This window comes from Triturus cristatus, chromosome 2_1 (genome assembly GCF_964204655.1).
Source record: "Triturus cristatus chromosome 2_1, aTriCri1.1, whole genome shotgun sequence".
Taxonomy (NCBI): Eukaryota; Metazoa; Chordata; class Amphibia; order Caudata; family Salamandridae; genus Triturus; species Triturus cristatus.
In genome coordinates this window covers 1,155,550,262-1,155,566,847 of record NC_140581.1, presented here as the reverse complement: position 1 = coordinate 1,155,566,847, position 16,586 = coordinate 1,155,550,262, and the positions used below count along the sequence as shown (strand labels likewise).

Genomic DNA, 16,586 nt, shown 5'->3' with positions numbered 1-16,586 from the left:
TGCGCTCGATTGTGAGTCGCAAATTAGGAGGCGCAATTTACAATGTACTACAGTGTCAGAGACACTGATTATGATTCCCAATGGGGTCGCAAAATGCGAGGCTTAAGGGAAACGGGAGGCATTTAAAAAAAAAAATGAAACTTTTTTGTTTCATTTTTGAAGGGCAGGCAGTGGTCCCTGGTACCACTGCCTGCCCCTAAAAAATATTTTCCCCTGCATTTACAAAGGGGAAGGGGTCCCCTGGGGAACCCTTCCCTTTTGCAAGTGCATTACCACCCTTTTGAAGAGGGTGGTAATTTGTTAGTGTTTTGCGACCGCAATTGCGGTCCTAAAACATTCATACATGGCATTGGGGTCGCTATTAGGAAGGAGACCGCCCCTACCTAATAGCGACTCGTAATTCGTAAATAGTGAGTCGCAAATAAATTGTGACTCGCTATTTAGGAATTGTACATGACCCTGGGACATTTTGCATGTGCAAATGGGTCGCATACCTGTTTGCGCATGCAAAATAGGGTCTTACATCTGGCCCCAAGCTGCCTTTTTGAAGAAATTAGCAGTAGTTTGTCAGACTATAGCCTGACATTTGTCTTCAGTCTTTGAAGCACACCGAATGTGACAAGAAAAAACTAAATATAAACGCATTTTTATTGTGCATTCACCCTCTGAACTCCAGCATGTTAGTGAGTGCAATTTGGGGGGTTGTTATACCTTTTCAATTGAAGTTATTGGGCTGACACATTTTGTTGCAGTAGGAACATTAATCAACTAAGTCATCTGCCCCTGTATTTCCTGCCCAAGTGTATCTTCTTGAAAGACAGTTCAATGGGCTTAGGCGCAGTGAGGAGATCTGTTAGGAAGGTTTTTGAGGCACCTAGGTCAAAGGTCAATTCGAATTATTTCATCATTATCCCTATTGCCTTTTAGGAGCCTTGCCTCTGTTGGCCCCTGTGGTTACCCTCTCATTATCTTGATATATATTTATGTTTTTGTAAACATATTTTTATTGAGATTTACAAACATAATATGCAGACATGTGGTATATTTCTTAGTTATCCCTTAGGCAGGCCTACATACGTTTCAATCTGGGGGCAGATCACAGCTTCCCGTATCTCCTGCATGTCTACTAGCTCACAGCCCAAATTCGCCTACGGTTCCTGTGGCCCCTGCCTATCGCTTCTTCACCGTCCCGTCTTGGTGGACAAATCTGGCCGCAGACCAGGGTCCGGGTGTTGTCCCCATCAGAATTACTCATGTTTAATTAAACATAAACATTTAAACCCCCCAAAAAAGAAAGAGAGGAAGAAAAGAAAACTAATGAAAGAACTGTGTGCGTAAGGGGAGCAGCAGAGTATCTGGATCTGAGGGTGTGCGTATTATTCTTAGTAATTGAGTGACCTATACCATGCAATGTATGTTTCCCGGGGGGGGGGGTGTCTCTGCCCATAGGCCTTAATCTACAGCCCTCTGCTTATCTATCTCACAGCTAGGACTGTGCGCCCGCGCTCCTCCGACTAATAGTCTGTGCATGTCCCACTCTTCCGAGGCCTTGACCTCTTGTGTGTCAATGCGCGGGTCACTCACTATCACTCCCGGTCCCCTGCCCCACGTCCTGTTCTCGCTCTGGATTTTCCCAGGTCGCCAACGCCTCCTTCCATAAGTCTGCTATCAGCCGTCTCGGGATACCCCTTGCTTCATTCCAACTCAAGGCCATGCCCTCCGCTCCTACCCAACCAATAACATCTCTGTTCCAACTGGCTATGTGTGGCCCAGAAGGGGATTCCCACGCCAATGCTCTCCGCCTTTTGGCTAGGCCTAAGGCCAGGTCTATTAGTCGATTCCCCACCTTTCGTTTAGGGGGTCGTGGGAAGAGCCCTAGTAAGCAGACTTCTATAGTAGGTGCCAAGTCCCTTCCCAGAGCGTCTTTGATCTTAGCCAGGATCCCTTCCCAATAGGCCCTTACAACCCTACAACTCCAGGCCATATGTATAAAGCCAGCGTCTGCGTGAGCACACCTCGGGCAGTTTCTTACTTCGCCCCCATATGCACCATTGAGTCTATGGGGCGTCATATAGACCATATGGATATAGTTGAACTGCGTATACTTAAGTCTGGTATTCCGCGATATTTTCTTGTGAGGCTGTAGGACTTTACCCCAGTCTCCATCAGTAAGTTCCCTGTCTACCGTCCTTTTCAACTTACCCCGCAGATCCCCCATGGGGCTAAAAGCTGCAGTGACCAGGGCCTCGTGGTGCCATTTCACCTGGTTCCCCGCAGAACCCAGAGTGATCAACGCATGCATTACCGGGTGAGTCGCCGGCTCATCCCTACCCAGTCCCCATAACTGCCCAAAGGTACTGACCAAGGCTTCATACTGCTGGAATTGGTCGCAGGGAAGGCAGCAACTTTTTAATCAGATCCGCGAGCGGGATTAGTGAGCCCTCCTGATAGCAGTCACCCACTGTATCCAAGCCCACCTCTGTCCATGTCTCCAGCTGCTTGGCCGTAAATGTTGTCACCGGGTTTCCATGGGGGAGCCCAACCATCGGCAGCAAGGGGGAATACCACAAGGTCCCAACCAGCCTACGCATGCAGCGTTTCCAAGTATGTATAGCTGAAAGTTGTAACACTGACCTGTATGGTGCGACAACTGCCGGTCTCAACAATTTTGCTAACAGTACATATTGCTGTCTACTATCTTGTTTTATATAAATTAAATCATTCACATATATTTACACATTTGTAAACAAGGCTATCAATATGAGGTGAGGTTTGCAGGTGATAAGTGATCAAGTTACATTTGTGCTCAGTGCTGGTGTTTAGTGCGCAATATGTACATTGATGATCCTACCACCAGGCTCCACAAGATAAATGATTAACCAGGAATCACTCTGTTTTTTTGTGGGCTGTTACCCCCTACCCCCGTTTTTGCCATGATGAAGACCCGCCTTGACTACCTAATGGAGCATAGTTTGGATTGAAACGTCGACGACCTCGCATGGTCCAGATTGACCAAGGCTCTGCATGCAAAAGAATAATTAATATACAGCAGAGCCATTGTTTTTGCCTAATATTCTGGCCTACTCTTTCCCATGTACAAATCTTAACCACGCTGTACATATTGTGCACTAAACACTAGCACTGAGCACAAATGTCACTTGATCACTTATCACCTACAAACCTCACCTTGTATTGACAGCCTTGTTTACAAATGTGTAAATACATATGAATGATTTAATTTATATAAAACAAGATAGTGGACAGCAGTTTGTGTCACGTGTGTTACTAGTAGCTATGTGTTCCATATGTCTAGACAGTGGAGATACGAATGTTTAAAGAATACAGAATAATATATCGACACTAAGCATACTCATAAGAAATAGTTAGTAGACCCAACAGAACCATTGTTTTTGTTTACATATCCATACCCAGGTTCTGAGGGACACAGGGTCGCCCCATTATTGTTTAACCACAATGTCTTGGTGGCATGATCGATTAGCCAACATTTCTTTACAATTTTCAAACCCCTAAAGAGGTTATTTATTTTTTCAAAAATGCAAAATCAATTTCTCTGATGCACCTGGACAGTGCTTGTTATTCCTGCAAAGGATTTGGTTGTCAGACAGAGAAAACCCGCGTTAGAAGTCCCACCCTAGTTAGGCCGGGATTTCCGATGTCCGAGAGGTGGATGTTCTGTGGTAGCTGGCCCACCGCAAAAGTGATGCCTACTGCAGAGACAGCTGAGATCTGCATCTGAAACACAGCAGTTTCTGCCTCTAAATGAGAAGTGGTACTCAGCGGTGGGAGGCTATGACATCCACCAGTTTTTGCCAGCTGCCTCCGTACCACCCACCTCTAAATTAGGGCCTTTGTAATATTCACTGTTCTCCTTTTGCTATCTTTTACTAAGCCCAAAACTAAGTCCACTATAGAAATATTTCAAAATATAAATTTAAATATTATGCTACACCCTCACCTTTGGAATATATGTTAGTAGCTGATATGGCTAAAAAGTCAAACTATACATCAAATTATAAAACCCTATACAATAAGAATTAAAAATGGGTGTAATTAACCAATTCTTTTTCCCTAAAACCGAAAGTTAATTATATGTGGCAGACTCGTGACACAGTCTCCAACAAAATACTACTGATCATTAAAATCAATAAACAAAAAAATGGAGAGAAAACTAATCTATAAATAAGGCATCTTTTTAATACCTTTGCTCCACTTGCGGTGCACATTTTTAAAAATTACTTAAATGGAAATTGCAACGTGGTGTATGAACAGGTACTAATGCATTATATTCCTACAAATACTCTTCATATATCTCTTACCAGCAAGCACTATAGGCAAATCCTAAAATGGATCCCACCATTTTGGAGCTGGATGACAGGCAGGCAAAGAAAGGGTAGTAGGAGAAGCCCACCTCAAGCCCAGCCAGGAGGAGCACAGCCGCTGTAAGAAAAGCAATGATCGGCCCACATATTAAATAATGTGATGAAGAGGCAAAAGGCAAAATTATAGGTTTATTTCATAACATGTAACTCACACTTCCATCGAAATCAGCACACCTCACTCTGCATTAAAACAAATCTATTTCACAGGAAAGCACCCGACCTGAGGATCATGTGCCCTCAGGGGGTATCAATCATGAATAAAACCTGTGAGCCACACAAAGTCATCTCAACTACAAGCACACCTACTGTGATTGAAAAAAAGGAAATATCATGCAATGAATCAAAAACCTTTGAAGGTATCTTAAATTCTCTTGCTATGACATGAATGCTGGTAATCGTATATTTGGCTAAAAAAGAAAAATCTCAACATTGGGACCGGATTATGCGAAAAGCGACTCTATCTACTAATTAAACACAGGGGAATTCTGAATTCTAAATTACAGCTTCTCTGTTGCTTATTGTATTACAAAAGTCTGGTTTTTGGTACATAAAAAGTGAAATGTCATCCTAGAGCTCCAGCCTGAAGGGCTTCCAGGGCCATCAGGAGGAGCTGTCAGACATTGGGCTAATAGGGTTAGTCAATTGGAACATCTATATTCCTCCAAACATGATAAAATGTATTGCCAGAACATTTCTAAATGGTTTCAGAAAGTTATTTTTGGCTGTCATGCATTGATCCCACATCAACTTTGAATGAGGTATTTTAATTGATTCACTGCTGTTAAATAGGCACTTTTGATATATCACTTCCTATCCGGCTTTTTGTAGACAAAGTACCAGAAGGGGGTCTTGGGGGCAGACGACCATAGGGAGATCTCCCCCCCCCCAGGTATTAGAGGAAGGGGAGAGGTCCAGGCGACTGCTCCTCCCCTTTGGGCTAGTTGGGATGTTTTATAGCAAAGGGATATATATGCCCCCATTTAGTTTGACCAGCCACCCTTTTGTGGTATACACAGTGGCTGGTCATAGGTATAGGAGAGCTTTTTTTCTGGGGAGTTTGGTATTAGGGTTTTAAGCGTTCTTTATTAGCATCCCTAGTGAGCTGTAGTTAGGTGTTCTTAGCGCAGTTAGCATGTCGGTGGAAGAAAAATCCAGCAGGTGCTCTAGCTGCTTGAAGAAGCCGTGGGATGTGAACTGGGTGAGGAAGGCGTCTGTCGGGGTTACGGTGGCAATTTGTGCATGCTCGCTACCGCGTAGACCTGCTAAGGTGGATGGTATGCAGGTGAGGGATTGGAGCCGCTCTCAATTTCAGTGAGCGACACCAAGGGGGCTTTCAACAGGCCACAGGGAAGTGGCTTTAGCTCGAACGGCCTGCAGTGGCAGTGCGACACTTCGGAATGCGAGGGCCCCCCGGGAAAATTGATTATGAGCAGGCTAATGCCCCATTGTGTGCATTAGGAAGGGGGAGCAGTGTGTGGCGAGCTGTCCCTCCCTCACCGTTTGAAAATCAGCGAGTCGGTGCAAACTGGGGGCGGGGCATTTTGGGGTGGAAGGCATCATTCCAAACGGGACAATGTAGCTTGGGCAACGGGCCCAGTCAGGGTGGGGGGTGGATCAGGGCATGACTCCAGCGCCTTTTTGTGGAGAGGGAAAGACAGAAGGGGTGGGTTTGCAATAGAGTGCTTTCTTCAATGGCATAGCCTCATGGGCAAAATTATGTTGCGTAGGAGGCGGCCTTGGTGGGTGGCTCCTGTTGGGAGGGGAAGAGTCCTGAGGCAAGGGCAAGCAACATGGAAGAGGAAGGTTCAGCAGCATCAATGGCTTTGGAATTTCCCGGTGGGGTCAGGGATCTTCCTTGAGGGAGCTTCAGGGGGAGGGCAGCCCAAACCCAGGAAGATTCTATGGGAAGATAACCACGGAGCCAACTAGTGTGTGCGTCCAAGGGTGGGTTGAGGCAGTTAGGGAGTGGAATACGTTCGGTGAAAACGTAGGCGAGGGAAAAGTCCAGGCCAGGAAACAGTTTGTGACCAGCACACTGGACCATATAAATTTTTGTGGCAGGATCATTTCAGCAGTATTCCAGACTCAGGGTACCACTGTGCGGCTCCATTACCCCGTGATGAAGAGAAGGCTGGGCCTAGAACAGCCAACTGGAAAAGGGTGGGCAACGACAAGATCCACACAAAGGCCTGGAATGGCCTTGACGCTGCACCCAGCCAAGGGGGACAGTAGTACCCCTGGTGGAAGTGGACTCGGAACGCGGTGTTTCGCATCAGTTGAAGAGTTGGGAGGGTATGGTCTGGCCCCCCAACTTAGGCATTCCGTGTCCACGGATAATGGTGAAGCGGTTAGGCTGCGTTGGCAGGAGGCAAATACTGCCACACATGAGGTGTGTGCTGACACAGATGTCACAATCCTGATTACGAGGAGGAGAGTTTGGAGGAAGGGGAGTGTTTAGATGATGATGATCAGCAAGAAGTGGAGAATTGGTGGAGCGGGGGTACCGTTGAGTGGAGGAGTCTCAACAATCTGTTCATGCCATTTTCCAGGGTACTATAGCAGGCAATCTGTGACAGGAAGGGCAGTGGCATCAGGACAGCAGTGACTGACCTGAAAAGAGGAGACGGGTGTCAAATGGCGGGCTCCAGAACGGGCACCTGTTCTAGCACCAGGTAAAGAGCACAGCTGTGTAATCAAGGTGACAGCAATGGTGTCAGTGGGTGTGGATGCGAGGGAATTGCACCTTTGGGGTTGCAATGTGGCTGCATAGGGGTTGGTAGGTATCAGACATAGTAGTTGGCAAGGATGAGTCAAGCGTAGTTGAGGAAGGAGCCTCGAAGCCAAGAGAACAAGAAGGGGATAAGGTACAGGGAAAGGAAAGCTCTGAGCACAAGACCAAGGAACTACCCTACATAGGTGGTTCAAAGCTGTTGGATGCCCATCTTATGCTGGCAACTAAAGAGAAAAGCTGGAAGGGGTCAGAGGTGATCCTGCTGGTGCCTTCTGGAGCTTTAATACAGGAGGGTGCACCTGAGATTTTTGTAGGTAGGCACAAAGGTTTAAAGGCACTGGAAGCACAAACCCCTTACCAATTATTACAGCAGAAGCCGCTAGACCAGTCTTTCAGCTGGGCAGTGACAACAGCAGCAGGTGTCCGCAGGGACACGGCAGCACGAACAGGCATCTGGGCTACAGGGGGAAGGGAGGGATGAGGAGTTGGAGCAAAAAGCTCATACGCTCATTAACCTCGGCCTTTAAATAATTTTAATTATTGATGTCTATTGACAAAGATGACGGCAACTATTGAGGGTAGGCCTTGGCGAAGTTCGTGGAGCTCCACTACACAGAACTCTGTGAAGTGACGAAAAAACACCACCAAGCTAGGAGGAGTTCCGCGAATGGCGGAGTGTGTTAACTCGTGCTGTTCGCGCTGATTTTTAGCCCCGGGTGTTTATCCTCGCAAGAGGGCGCTGCTTCTTTCTGCAGCTCAAGTAGGAGTTCTACTTGACTGTCAGCCTCCTCAATGCGAATGGAAGGTTTCTCAGCGTGAGTGGTAGAAACCGTCCGCGACTGCCTGCGTTGAGAAATCTTGCTGGGAAGCGGTCTCAAGTTGGGGTTCACCCACCAGGCCTAAATGGGGGAAGGGTTACACATGATTTCCGGCTAGGGTATAGAGGTACGAGAGTACATCGGAGGGCTGACAATACACCTTGGCGTATCTTTGGCAACATAAAAGACAGTTTGCCCAATACGGCACTGTCATTCCTGGGCATTGACATTGATTCTGTGACTATGGAGGTCAAGTTTACTGATGGTGATTATAGCTGACAAGCCCAGTTCTCTGGAGTGCCAGAGGATGCTGGATAATTCTGGGAGCTCATTGCTGAACTTGGGGTACCTTTGGCAACATAGAAGACAGCTATAGGTAGTACGGTGCTGCCACTCTTGGGCATTGTGATTGATTCTGTGGCCATGGAGGCCCAGTTACCGAGGGGATAGAACTAACAAGTCAATTTCTGTGGACAGCAAGAGGATGTTGGATAGTTTTGGGCAGCTCAGGGATGACCTGGGTGTACCTTTGCCGCAGCCAAGGGGTTAAAGAGGGGCAAACTTTCTGGGACAGCTAAATTTCACAAGAAAGTTTTATTTCACATTCATGACATAGCGGTGGGGCAGTGGGTAATCAACCGTCTGTAAGGTATGCGCAGGGACTGAAATTGCTGCAGGTTTTTTGTGAACTTTTTGAAATTTGATGGCATGTTCAGAGCGCATCATGTGCCTTGGTAGGACAATGACATCGCAGATGCTTTCTCTTGTTTACAGTGGGCGAGGTTCCATAGGATGGCCACGGTTAAGGAGGCTTAAGAGGAGGCCCTGATTAGTGGTGAGTGATGGAGACGGGAGGCCTGATGGAGGACTGAGGATGTGGTACAGTTTAGTTTGCAGTTGATTGAACAGGGACAGTCTAGAGAACCTAGTGCTGGAAAACGGGCAGGCATTGTATTCATGGGTAAGCTTTTGTGGAGCTATGCCTCAATGGCAGGCGAGTGGTGTCCAGGATTTGGGAGGGCTGGGTTAGAGAAACTTAGCTTGGGATCCCCTCTGGGAAGCCGCTGACATGGGAGCTATTCTCGGAGATTATTGGATCTTTATCTGTGATATGCTGTTGGGAGCACAGAAAGGTGTTGTTATTTACCCTCATAACTAGGATGTTTTGGGGCATTTTTAGGGTATCTGAATTATTGGGGGTGTCAAGGGGTCATTTGGGAGGAAGTCTGTCCAGTTGCAGCAGGTGTCCAGATTTGGTTGCGTAAGTCTACGACGGATCAGAGGGGTCCTGGCAGTACCATATTGTTGCATAGGTAGCCAGTTTCAATTTTGCACTGTGAAGTGAGCCACTTCCCTACGAGAAGAGTCGCACAGTGTGGAAGGTTGGTTTTTCGTCACAGTGGTGGTACACAAGTGAAAGTTTTTCCACTTTTGTCTGTATTTCTGAAGGGCTATTAACACAAGGTCTTGGGACACATTCCTATTGTATTGGATGGACCATGGAGGCAGGCAAGTGCGGACGGAGTAGGGCAGACATGATGAGCTTGGGCAGATGAGCATCAAGCTGCATTTAGCAGTACGTGGGGGTTGGGGAGGAGGTTTGCGAAGACATTTAGTGTTCTTAATTTTTATTGTTGATTTTCAGGCTCAGTTCTAGGTTTGGAGATCACCGGTTTGTCTGTTTGCATAATTGAGCATTCATTAGTACAATGGACTGAACAGCAAGCAAAACGGAGCAGACTCTGGGTCACTTAAGGATTCGCCCCTCATCGCTTTCACATCTGATCTTATGGTACAGGGGATTTGGGTGGAAGCTGCTACTACCCTCTTTGAATAGATTATTGGCAGGGGAGGGGTCGATGTTAGGATTTGCTACTACACCAGGGTGACAATAATCTAGTTGTGTGAAAAGGGGGTATTTTCCTCAAAGCTATGTAGGAGGACTTTTAGATGATTTATGCCAATGGTCAGGTTGCACGCTAGGTGGACGTAGTTTATTCCCTGAAGGGAGTGGCTTGCGGCTGTGAAGATGGCGGTAGTAAGAAAGAAAGGGTTACTAGAGATATGAGGTATTTTTGTAGAGACAAATGGACAGGTGCATTTGAGCAGTCTGGCTTTACATATGACACGGTTGAATCCTTAGGGGGGTGGTCTTCTCTATCTTATTTTGAGATAGAGTCCTATTTGTTACAGATTCAGGATTTCCTTGCAAAGTCTTCGAAGGTGCCTTAGGTTTTGTGGGATAATCACAGGAGTTATACCCATAGACCCAACTGAGATTGGGTAAATACTTGTAAATGCGACAATATCTCAGCAGGATGTACTGAATTATTTAAAAAGGTATGTACAAGACATTACAAGGAACACAAGAGAGGAAACTCAAAGTTATTTTTTCAAAAGCGCCAATCGGCGTCATATATTTGGTAGATTAAAAGAGCACAACAGGGTATAAAATACTCTGGCAACCCTAGTGAAAAAGTGTACAAAGTGCTCGTGCTAGTGAAACAACGGCGCTAGTGACAACGTGAAAAAACAACACAACAGCCGGCGCATGAAGGCAATATATACAATACAGGGTCCATATAACAATTTACTCGATAGTAAGATTGGTATTTTTCTTTTTCCAAATGAACCAAGTTTGTGTGCGCCAAGAACGTTTAGGCTGGTGGGTAATGGTCAACGGCGTTTCGATCCTGTCAATTTAAGGATCATCATCAGGACCTGGGTTGCTTAAATTGGGAGTGCTCTGTAAAGAAATAATTAACGAATCAGAGCGGCGGCCAGGAGACAAGAAAAGGGGAGAGTGTAGGCAAGATAATGCCAAGAGGGATGAGGAGTGTAAAGGAAAGAAGGGGGGGTGGGGGGGGGGGGGAAGGGAAACAAAAGGGGGGGGGGTTGGTATTGGGGGGGGGAAAGAAAGGAGAAAAGGGGAGAAAGGGAGGCGGGACGGGAAAAAGGGGAAAAGGGGAAGGAAAAACAGGGAGAGAATAGAAGTGGAACAGGCAATGACTAGAAGCCTACCTTGTGCATGGGGAGAGGGCTAAGTGTTCAGCAATAGGTGAATATAAATGTAGAGGGCACGGGGACGATGCCTCCCTCGGAAAGCTGTGAAAAGGAAGGATAAGAGAATTGGAATAAGAATGGAGCCGCAGTCAAGGATCTGGTCGCGTAACCAGATCCTTGACTGCGGCTCCATTCTACTTTGGGTAAGCTTCTAATGGTCCTTGTTCGTTCGCAGTCATAACCCCACGGTACAGCCGGTAACGTTCTGCCCCCCTCTCTCCCCCCTTTCCTAGGCTGCATACCGGTCCTCCCCCTGCATCGGTTGTTTTTCCCGCGAAGTTCCTTTTTACTTCGGTGAGTCCCTCTAGCTTTGCCACCTCCGTTTCCTCTGTAAGTTTTTACTTCCACCCCTTATTCCAATTCTCTTATCCTTCCTTTTCACAGCTTTCCGAGGGAGGCATCGTCCCCGTGCCCTCTACATTTATATTCACCTATTGCTGAACACTTAGCCCTCTCCCCATGCACAAGGTAGGCTTCTAGTCATTGCCTGTTCCACTTCTATTCTCTCCCTGTTTTTCCTTCCCCTTTTCCCCTTTTTCCCGTCCCGCCTCCCTTTCTCCCCTTTTCTCCTTTCTTTCCCCCCCCCAATACCAACCCCCCCCCCCCCCTTTTGTTTCCCTTTCCCCCCCCCCACCCCCCCTTCTTTCCTTTACACTCCTCATCCCTCTTGGCATTATCTTGCCCACACTCTCCCCTTTTCTTGTCTCCTGGCCGCCGCTCTGATTCGTTAATTATTTCTTTACAGAGCACTCCCAATTTAAGCAACCCAGGTCCTGATGATGATCCTTAAATTGACAGGATCGAAACGCCGTTGACCATTACCCACCAGCCTAAACGTTCTTGGCGCACACAAACTTGGTTCATTTGGAAAAAGAAAAATACCAATCTTACTATCGAGTAAATTGTTATATGGACCCTGTATTGTATATATTGCCTTCATGCGCCGGCTGTTGTGTTGTTTTTTCACGTTGTCACTAGCGCCGTTGTTTCACTAGCACAAGCACTTTGTACACTTTTTCACTAGGGTTGCCAGAGTATTTTATACCCTGTTGTGCTCTTTTGATCTACCAAATATATGACGCCGATTGGCGCTTTTGAAAAAATAACTTTGAGTTTCCTCTCTTGTGTTCCTTGTAATGTCTTGTACATACCTTTTTAAATAATTCAGTACATCCTGCTGAGATATTGTCGCATTTACAAGTATTTACCCAATCTCAGTTGGGTCTATGGGTATAACTCCTGTGATTATTCTACATTGTGAGCAGCTGCTTAGCTGCGAGAGTAGGTCTTCTGACCCTCATCTCCAACTATTTTTAGTTGATTCTTACAGTATTTCTTTCCTGATTGAATATGTCTAGAGAGGCCCCAAATTACACTGAAGATTACATTCAACGTATCTTGAGCGGTCCTTCCCTCCTCTCTAATTCTGGTCCCTCCACCTCCACGACCACCCCTACCACCAATTCCTCCAAGATTTTGCTAGACAGACTTGAAAAACTAAAGAAGAAACAGATTCGTACTACCCTTCATGCCCGGATGCTCACAGAGTACCTCAAGGCAGGGATTATTCCATTGGGTCTTCAAATACGTAACGTTCCTGCCATCTTCACCCAGGACCCAAAATTTCGCACTGGTTTCAGTCATTTGGCCACTACGTGTTCTCGTCATTGGATGGTTCTGGGTATTGATACAGCTATAGAGCACAGCCAAAAAGAACTAGAAGAGATTGCTGAGATTGAAAAACTCATTTTGGAAGACAACTCCATACCTGAAGCGAAAAACCTTTTGGAGAAAATCAATTCAACTATAGCTACTTTCAATACCTTTGAGCTTAACAAAAAAGTTACCAAAATACAAAAGGATATCAAATACTACAGTATAGACAAAACCTATCCATACCTGAAAGACGAATTCTATAATACCCCCTACAACCCTCCAAGGACACGCAACTGGGGCAGATTCAGAAACAACCAGCACATCACCTTCTCGGACTCGTCCAACACCTCAATTGAAGATTCGGAACATAACGAAGAGCCTAGCACCTCTAGGAACCAACACAAACTTCCATCCTTGTTGCCACCTGGTTTTTTAGAACAAGGCCGCGGACGCGGCCAGAACCGTCCACGCACACGGAACAACTACCAAAACCAATACTCCGGCGAAAGGAAAACCAGAAACAAGTTTTACCGTTGGGGTCCTCAACAATAACTACCCCAAGTAACACCATGAACGTACCTGTCAACGCCAAGGAACCTAATGACTCCCAATCCAGTACTAACCCTGAGGTGATCCCCATATTCAATCTTTCGAAACATATTCTGTTGGAAGAAGAATCCAATCTGCTCAGTAGAGGCTTGAGCTTTGTACCTACGGAACGCAGTAACTTTATTGATCTACATGCACATTTACTACAATTTTTCAGACGAATCAGACTACGACAATTTTTTGCAGACAGACCGAATCCTTTCCACACTGATGCCCCACGCTTCCACCTTCCTTCTACCTTCCATCCCCCCTCACACACCATGCCTCCTGAAATACTGTCTTTTGAGCGGTTGGTTCTCCATGAGATCGCAGATGTACAAAAAAAGTTTGAATATGTCCCTTACAATCTCCCGCTGGTTGAAAAACAGGCCTTACTTACCCTGAAAAATAGATCGGAACTCACCATCAAACCGGCCGACAAGGGAGGCGGAATTGTCATCATGGACAATGAAAAATACGACTTGGAAATCACAAGACAACTCTCTAATGTGGCCCATTATCGGAAGCTCACTTGTGATCCCCTGCCTGACTTAAAGAAAAAAATATACCATATTACGAAACAAGCTCAAACCAACAATATTATTTCCTCTAAGGAATTTTCTTTCCTGAACAATGCCCACCCACGTACACCAGTGATCTACGTCTTGCCTAAGATCCACAAGGACCTTCAAAATCCCCCTGGAAGACCCATTGTGTCTGGCTGTGGTTCCGCCCTGGAACCCTTGGGGAAATACATAGACTCTGTCATTAAAGAATTTGTTCCTCTCACCGACACCTTTATAAGGGACAGCATGGATCTCATCAAGACCATAGAAGACAGACCTTTTGATGTAGAGACGGAATTGATGGCTGGTCTGGATATAGAGTCCCTATATACGAACATCCCACATGAAGAAGGACTTTTAGCCATCTTTGAACTACTAGAAACCAGACCTAAACCTACCCGCATTCCTACAGAATTTGTGATGGACTTATTACACATTGCCCTAGAAAATAATTATTTCTTGTACAAAGAGGACTTCTACTTGCAATTCAAAGGTGTATCGATGGGAGCATGCTTTGCCCCGAATTTTGCCATTCTCTTTGTTCACAGACTTGAAACTTCGCTTATACTCTCGCCCATCAACCCATTCAGACATCAAATTTCCTTATGGCGTAGATACATCGACGATGTCTTGCTACTCTGGAAAGGATGTGCCGCCACTTTGTCCTCCTTTGTTAATTGGTTGAACAATTCCCAAACCCACCTGAAATTCACATGTGAACAAACCACCAATGACTTGCCTTTTTTAGATCTCACCATACACGCAGAGGATGGTCTAATTGGAACATCATTATACCGGAAGCCTACCGAGAGAAACACACTGCTGCATTACTCTAGTTATCATCCACGGGGGCTCAAAGATGGGCTACCCTATGGACAATTCCTCCGGATTCGAAGAAACTGCAAGTGGCGCAGAGATTACTTCAGAGAATCGGAAGTCCTATGCAAGAAACTTACAAACAGAGGTTACCCACGAAAATTGGTCTCACGGGCACGAAAGAGGGCATGGTACTGCCACCGTGATCTCTTACTTACACCTCAACCTAAGAAAACCAATTCTAGGATTCCATTTGTCTCTCAGTTCAGTCCGAGTAGTAACCAGGTCAAGAAAATTATTACTCGCAATTGGACATTGCTGCGGACTAACAAATCCTTCCAAGAACCGCCACTCTTCTCATACAAACGTGGCAACAATTTATCGAACCATCTTGTCCACGCCATCACCTGGCCCAATAAATCGACCACAACCAATACCATCACCTCGAGTTGGGGTTTACCACCCATACTGGGCCACTACAAATGTCAATCATGTAGCGTATGTGAATTAACAACCAACACTAAAGATTTTAAGTTCAACAACCAATCACATACCCTGAACACATTTACCAACTGCCGCTCACAGAATGTGATCTATGCCATCGAGTGCCCTTGTCATCTAGTCTATATTGGACAAACTACTCAGATGAGTAAGAAAAGGATCATCCAACACAAGAGCAGAATTAACTGTAAAACCATTACAGCACCTTTGGTCTCACACTATCTGGAACAAAATCATGATGCTCTGGACATGAAATGGCAAGTTATTGAGCAGCCCCGCCTGCCTCCCAGAGGTGGAAACCTTCAAGCTCTCCTTGACAAAAGTGAATGCAAATGGATAACTCGTTGTAACTCTGTACACCATGGCTTGAACACGATTGATGAGTGGAATGGTACCATTCATTACACTACCTGATATGCAGCCCCTCCTATACGCCTTCCAGACCATACCTTGTTACTCCACTTTCCCGGGTCCTTTGTCCGATGACCTCCATGTCCTTTCAGACCCATAAATCCCTTGCCCTCTTATTCTGAATGGTAGTCCATAATTTTAAACATTGTTGTTTTCTACTTATGAATTGATCTCCATGATGTTTGTTCCTGCATTATTGTTTACATCACACTGTTGTTTACCATAACTGTGGTGTGTTTAAGGTCAGTCTTTACCTCCTCTTGTTTACTTCCCTTTTATCCGCAAACCAGTCTCTCCCCCCCTTTTTTCCCCCTTGTCTGCCCCCCTCTCTGCCTATTTTTCCCTATCCTTCACCTTGCTGGTTCGATCCCCAGCAACCCCGTCCAAATCTTCCCTTTCTTCTCCTTTTCCCGTCCATTTAGCGTCCATAGCAACCGGGCTGCATTCCCACTACCTTAGTTACCAGAACGCTGACTCATTCCCCGCCTCCCGTTAGCGCCGTCCTATAGACGACGGCTCCGCGTCACGCCCAGTCTGCCTTCATTTAGGCAGCTCCGTTGCTCCTCTCACTGTCACTAATCGACCCAGTTGGTGCACACGTAGCTGGCTCCTCTAGTCTCCGCGGTATTCTCTCCCGCTCTGGATTTACTCCTGATTTGCTGTCGATCGCTAATTAACTACGCGACCAGATCCTTGACTGCGGCTCCATTCTACTTCGGGTAAGCTTCTAATGGTCCTTGTTCGTTCGCAGTCATAACCCCACGGTACAGCCGGTAACGTTTTGCCCCCCTCTCTCCCCCCTTTCCTAGGCTGCATACCGGTCCTCCCCCTGCATCGGTTGCTTTTCCCGCGAAGTTCCTTTTTACTTCGGTGAGTCCCTCTAGCTTTGCCACCTCCGTTTCCTCTGTAATTTTTTACTTCCACCCCTTATTCCAATTCTCTTATCCTTCCTTTTCACAGCTTTCCGAGGGAGGCATCGTCCCCGTGCCCTCTACATTTATATTCACCTATTGCTGAACACTTAGCCCTCTCCCCA

General features: G+C 46.2%; 1 protein-coding gene across 2 annotated transcripts in view; it reads right to left on the bottom strand.

Annotated features, from left to right (window-relative positions):
* The window catches only part of LOC146866499 (stimulated by retinoic acid gene 6 protein-like), a 484,943-nt gene that overhangs the window by 352,128 nt on the left and 116,229 nt on the right, over nt 1–16,586 (bottom strand). For both annotated transcript variants that reach the window (XM_085636593.1, XM_085636594.1), the window contains one exon: nt 4,338–4,458. In XM_085636593.1, the coding sequence (XP_085492719.1) occupies nt 4,338–4,458 (121 nt within the window). The remainder of the gene's footprint in view (nt 1–4,337; nt 4,459–16,586) is intronic.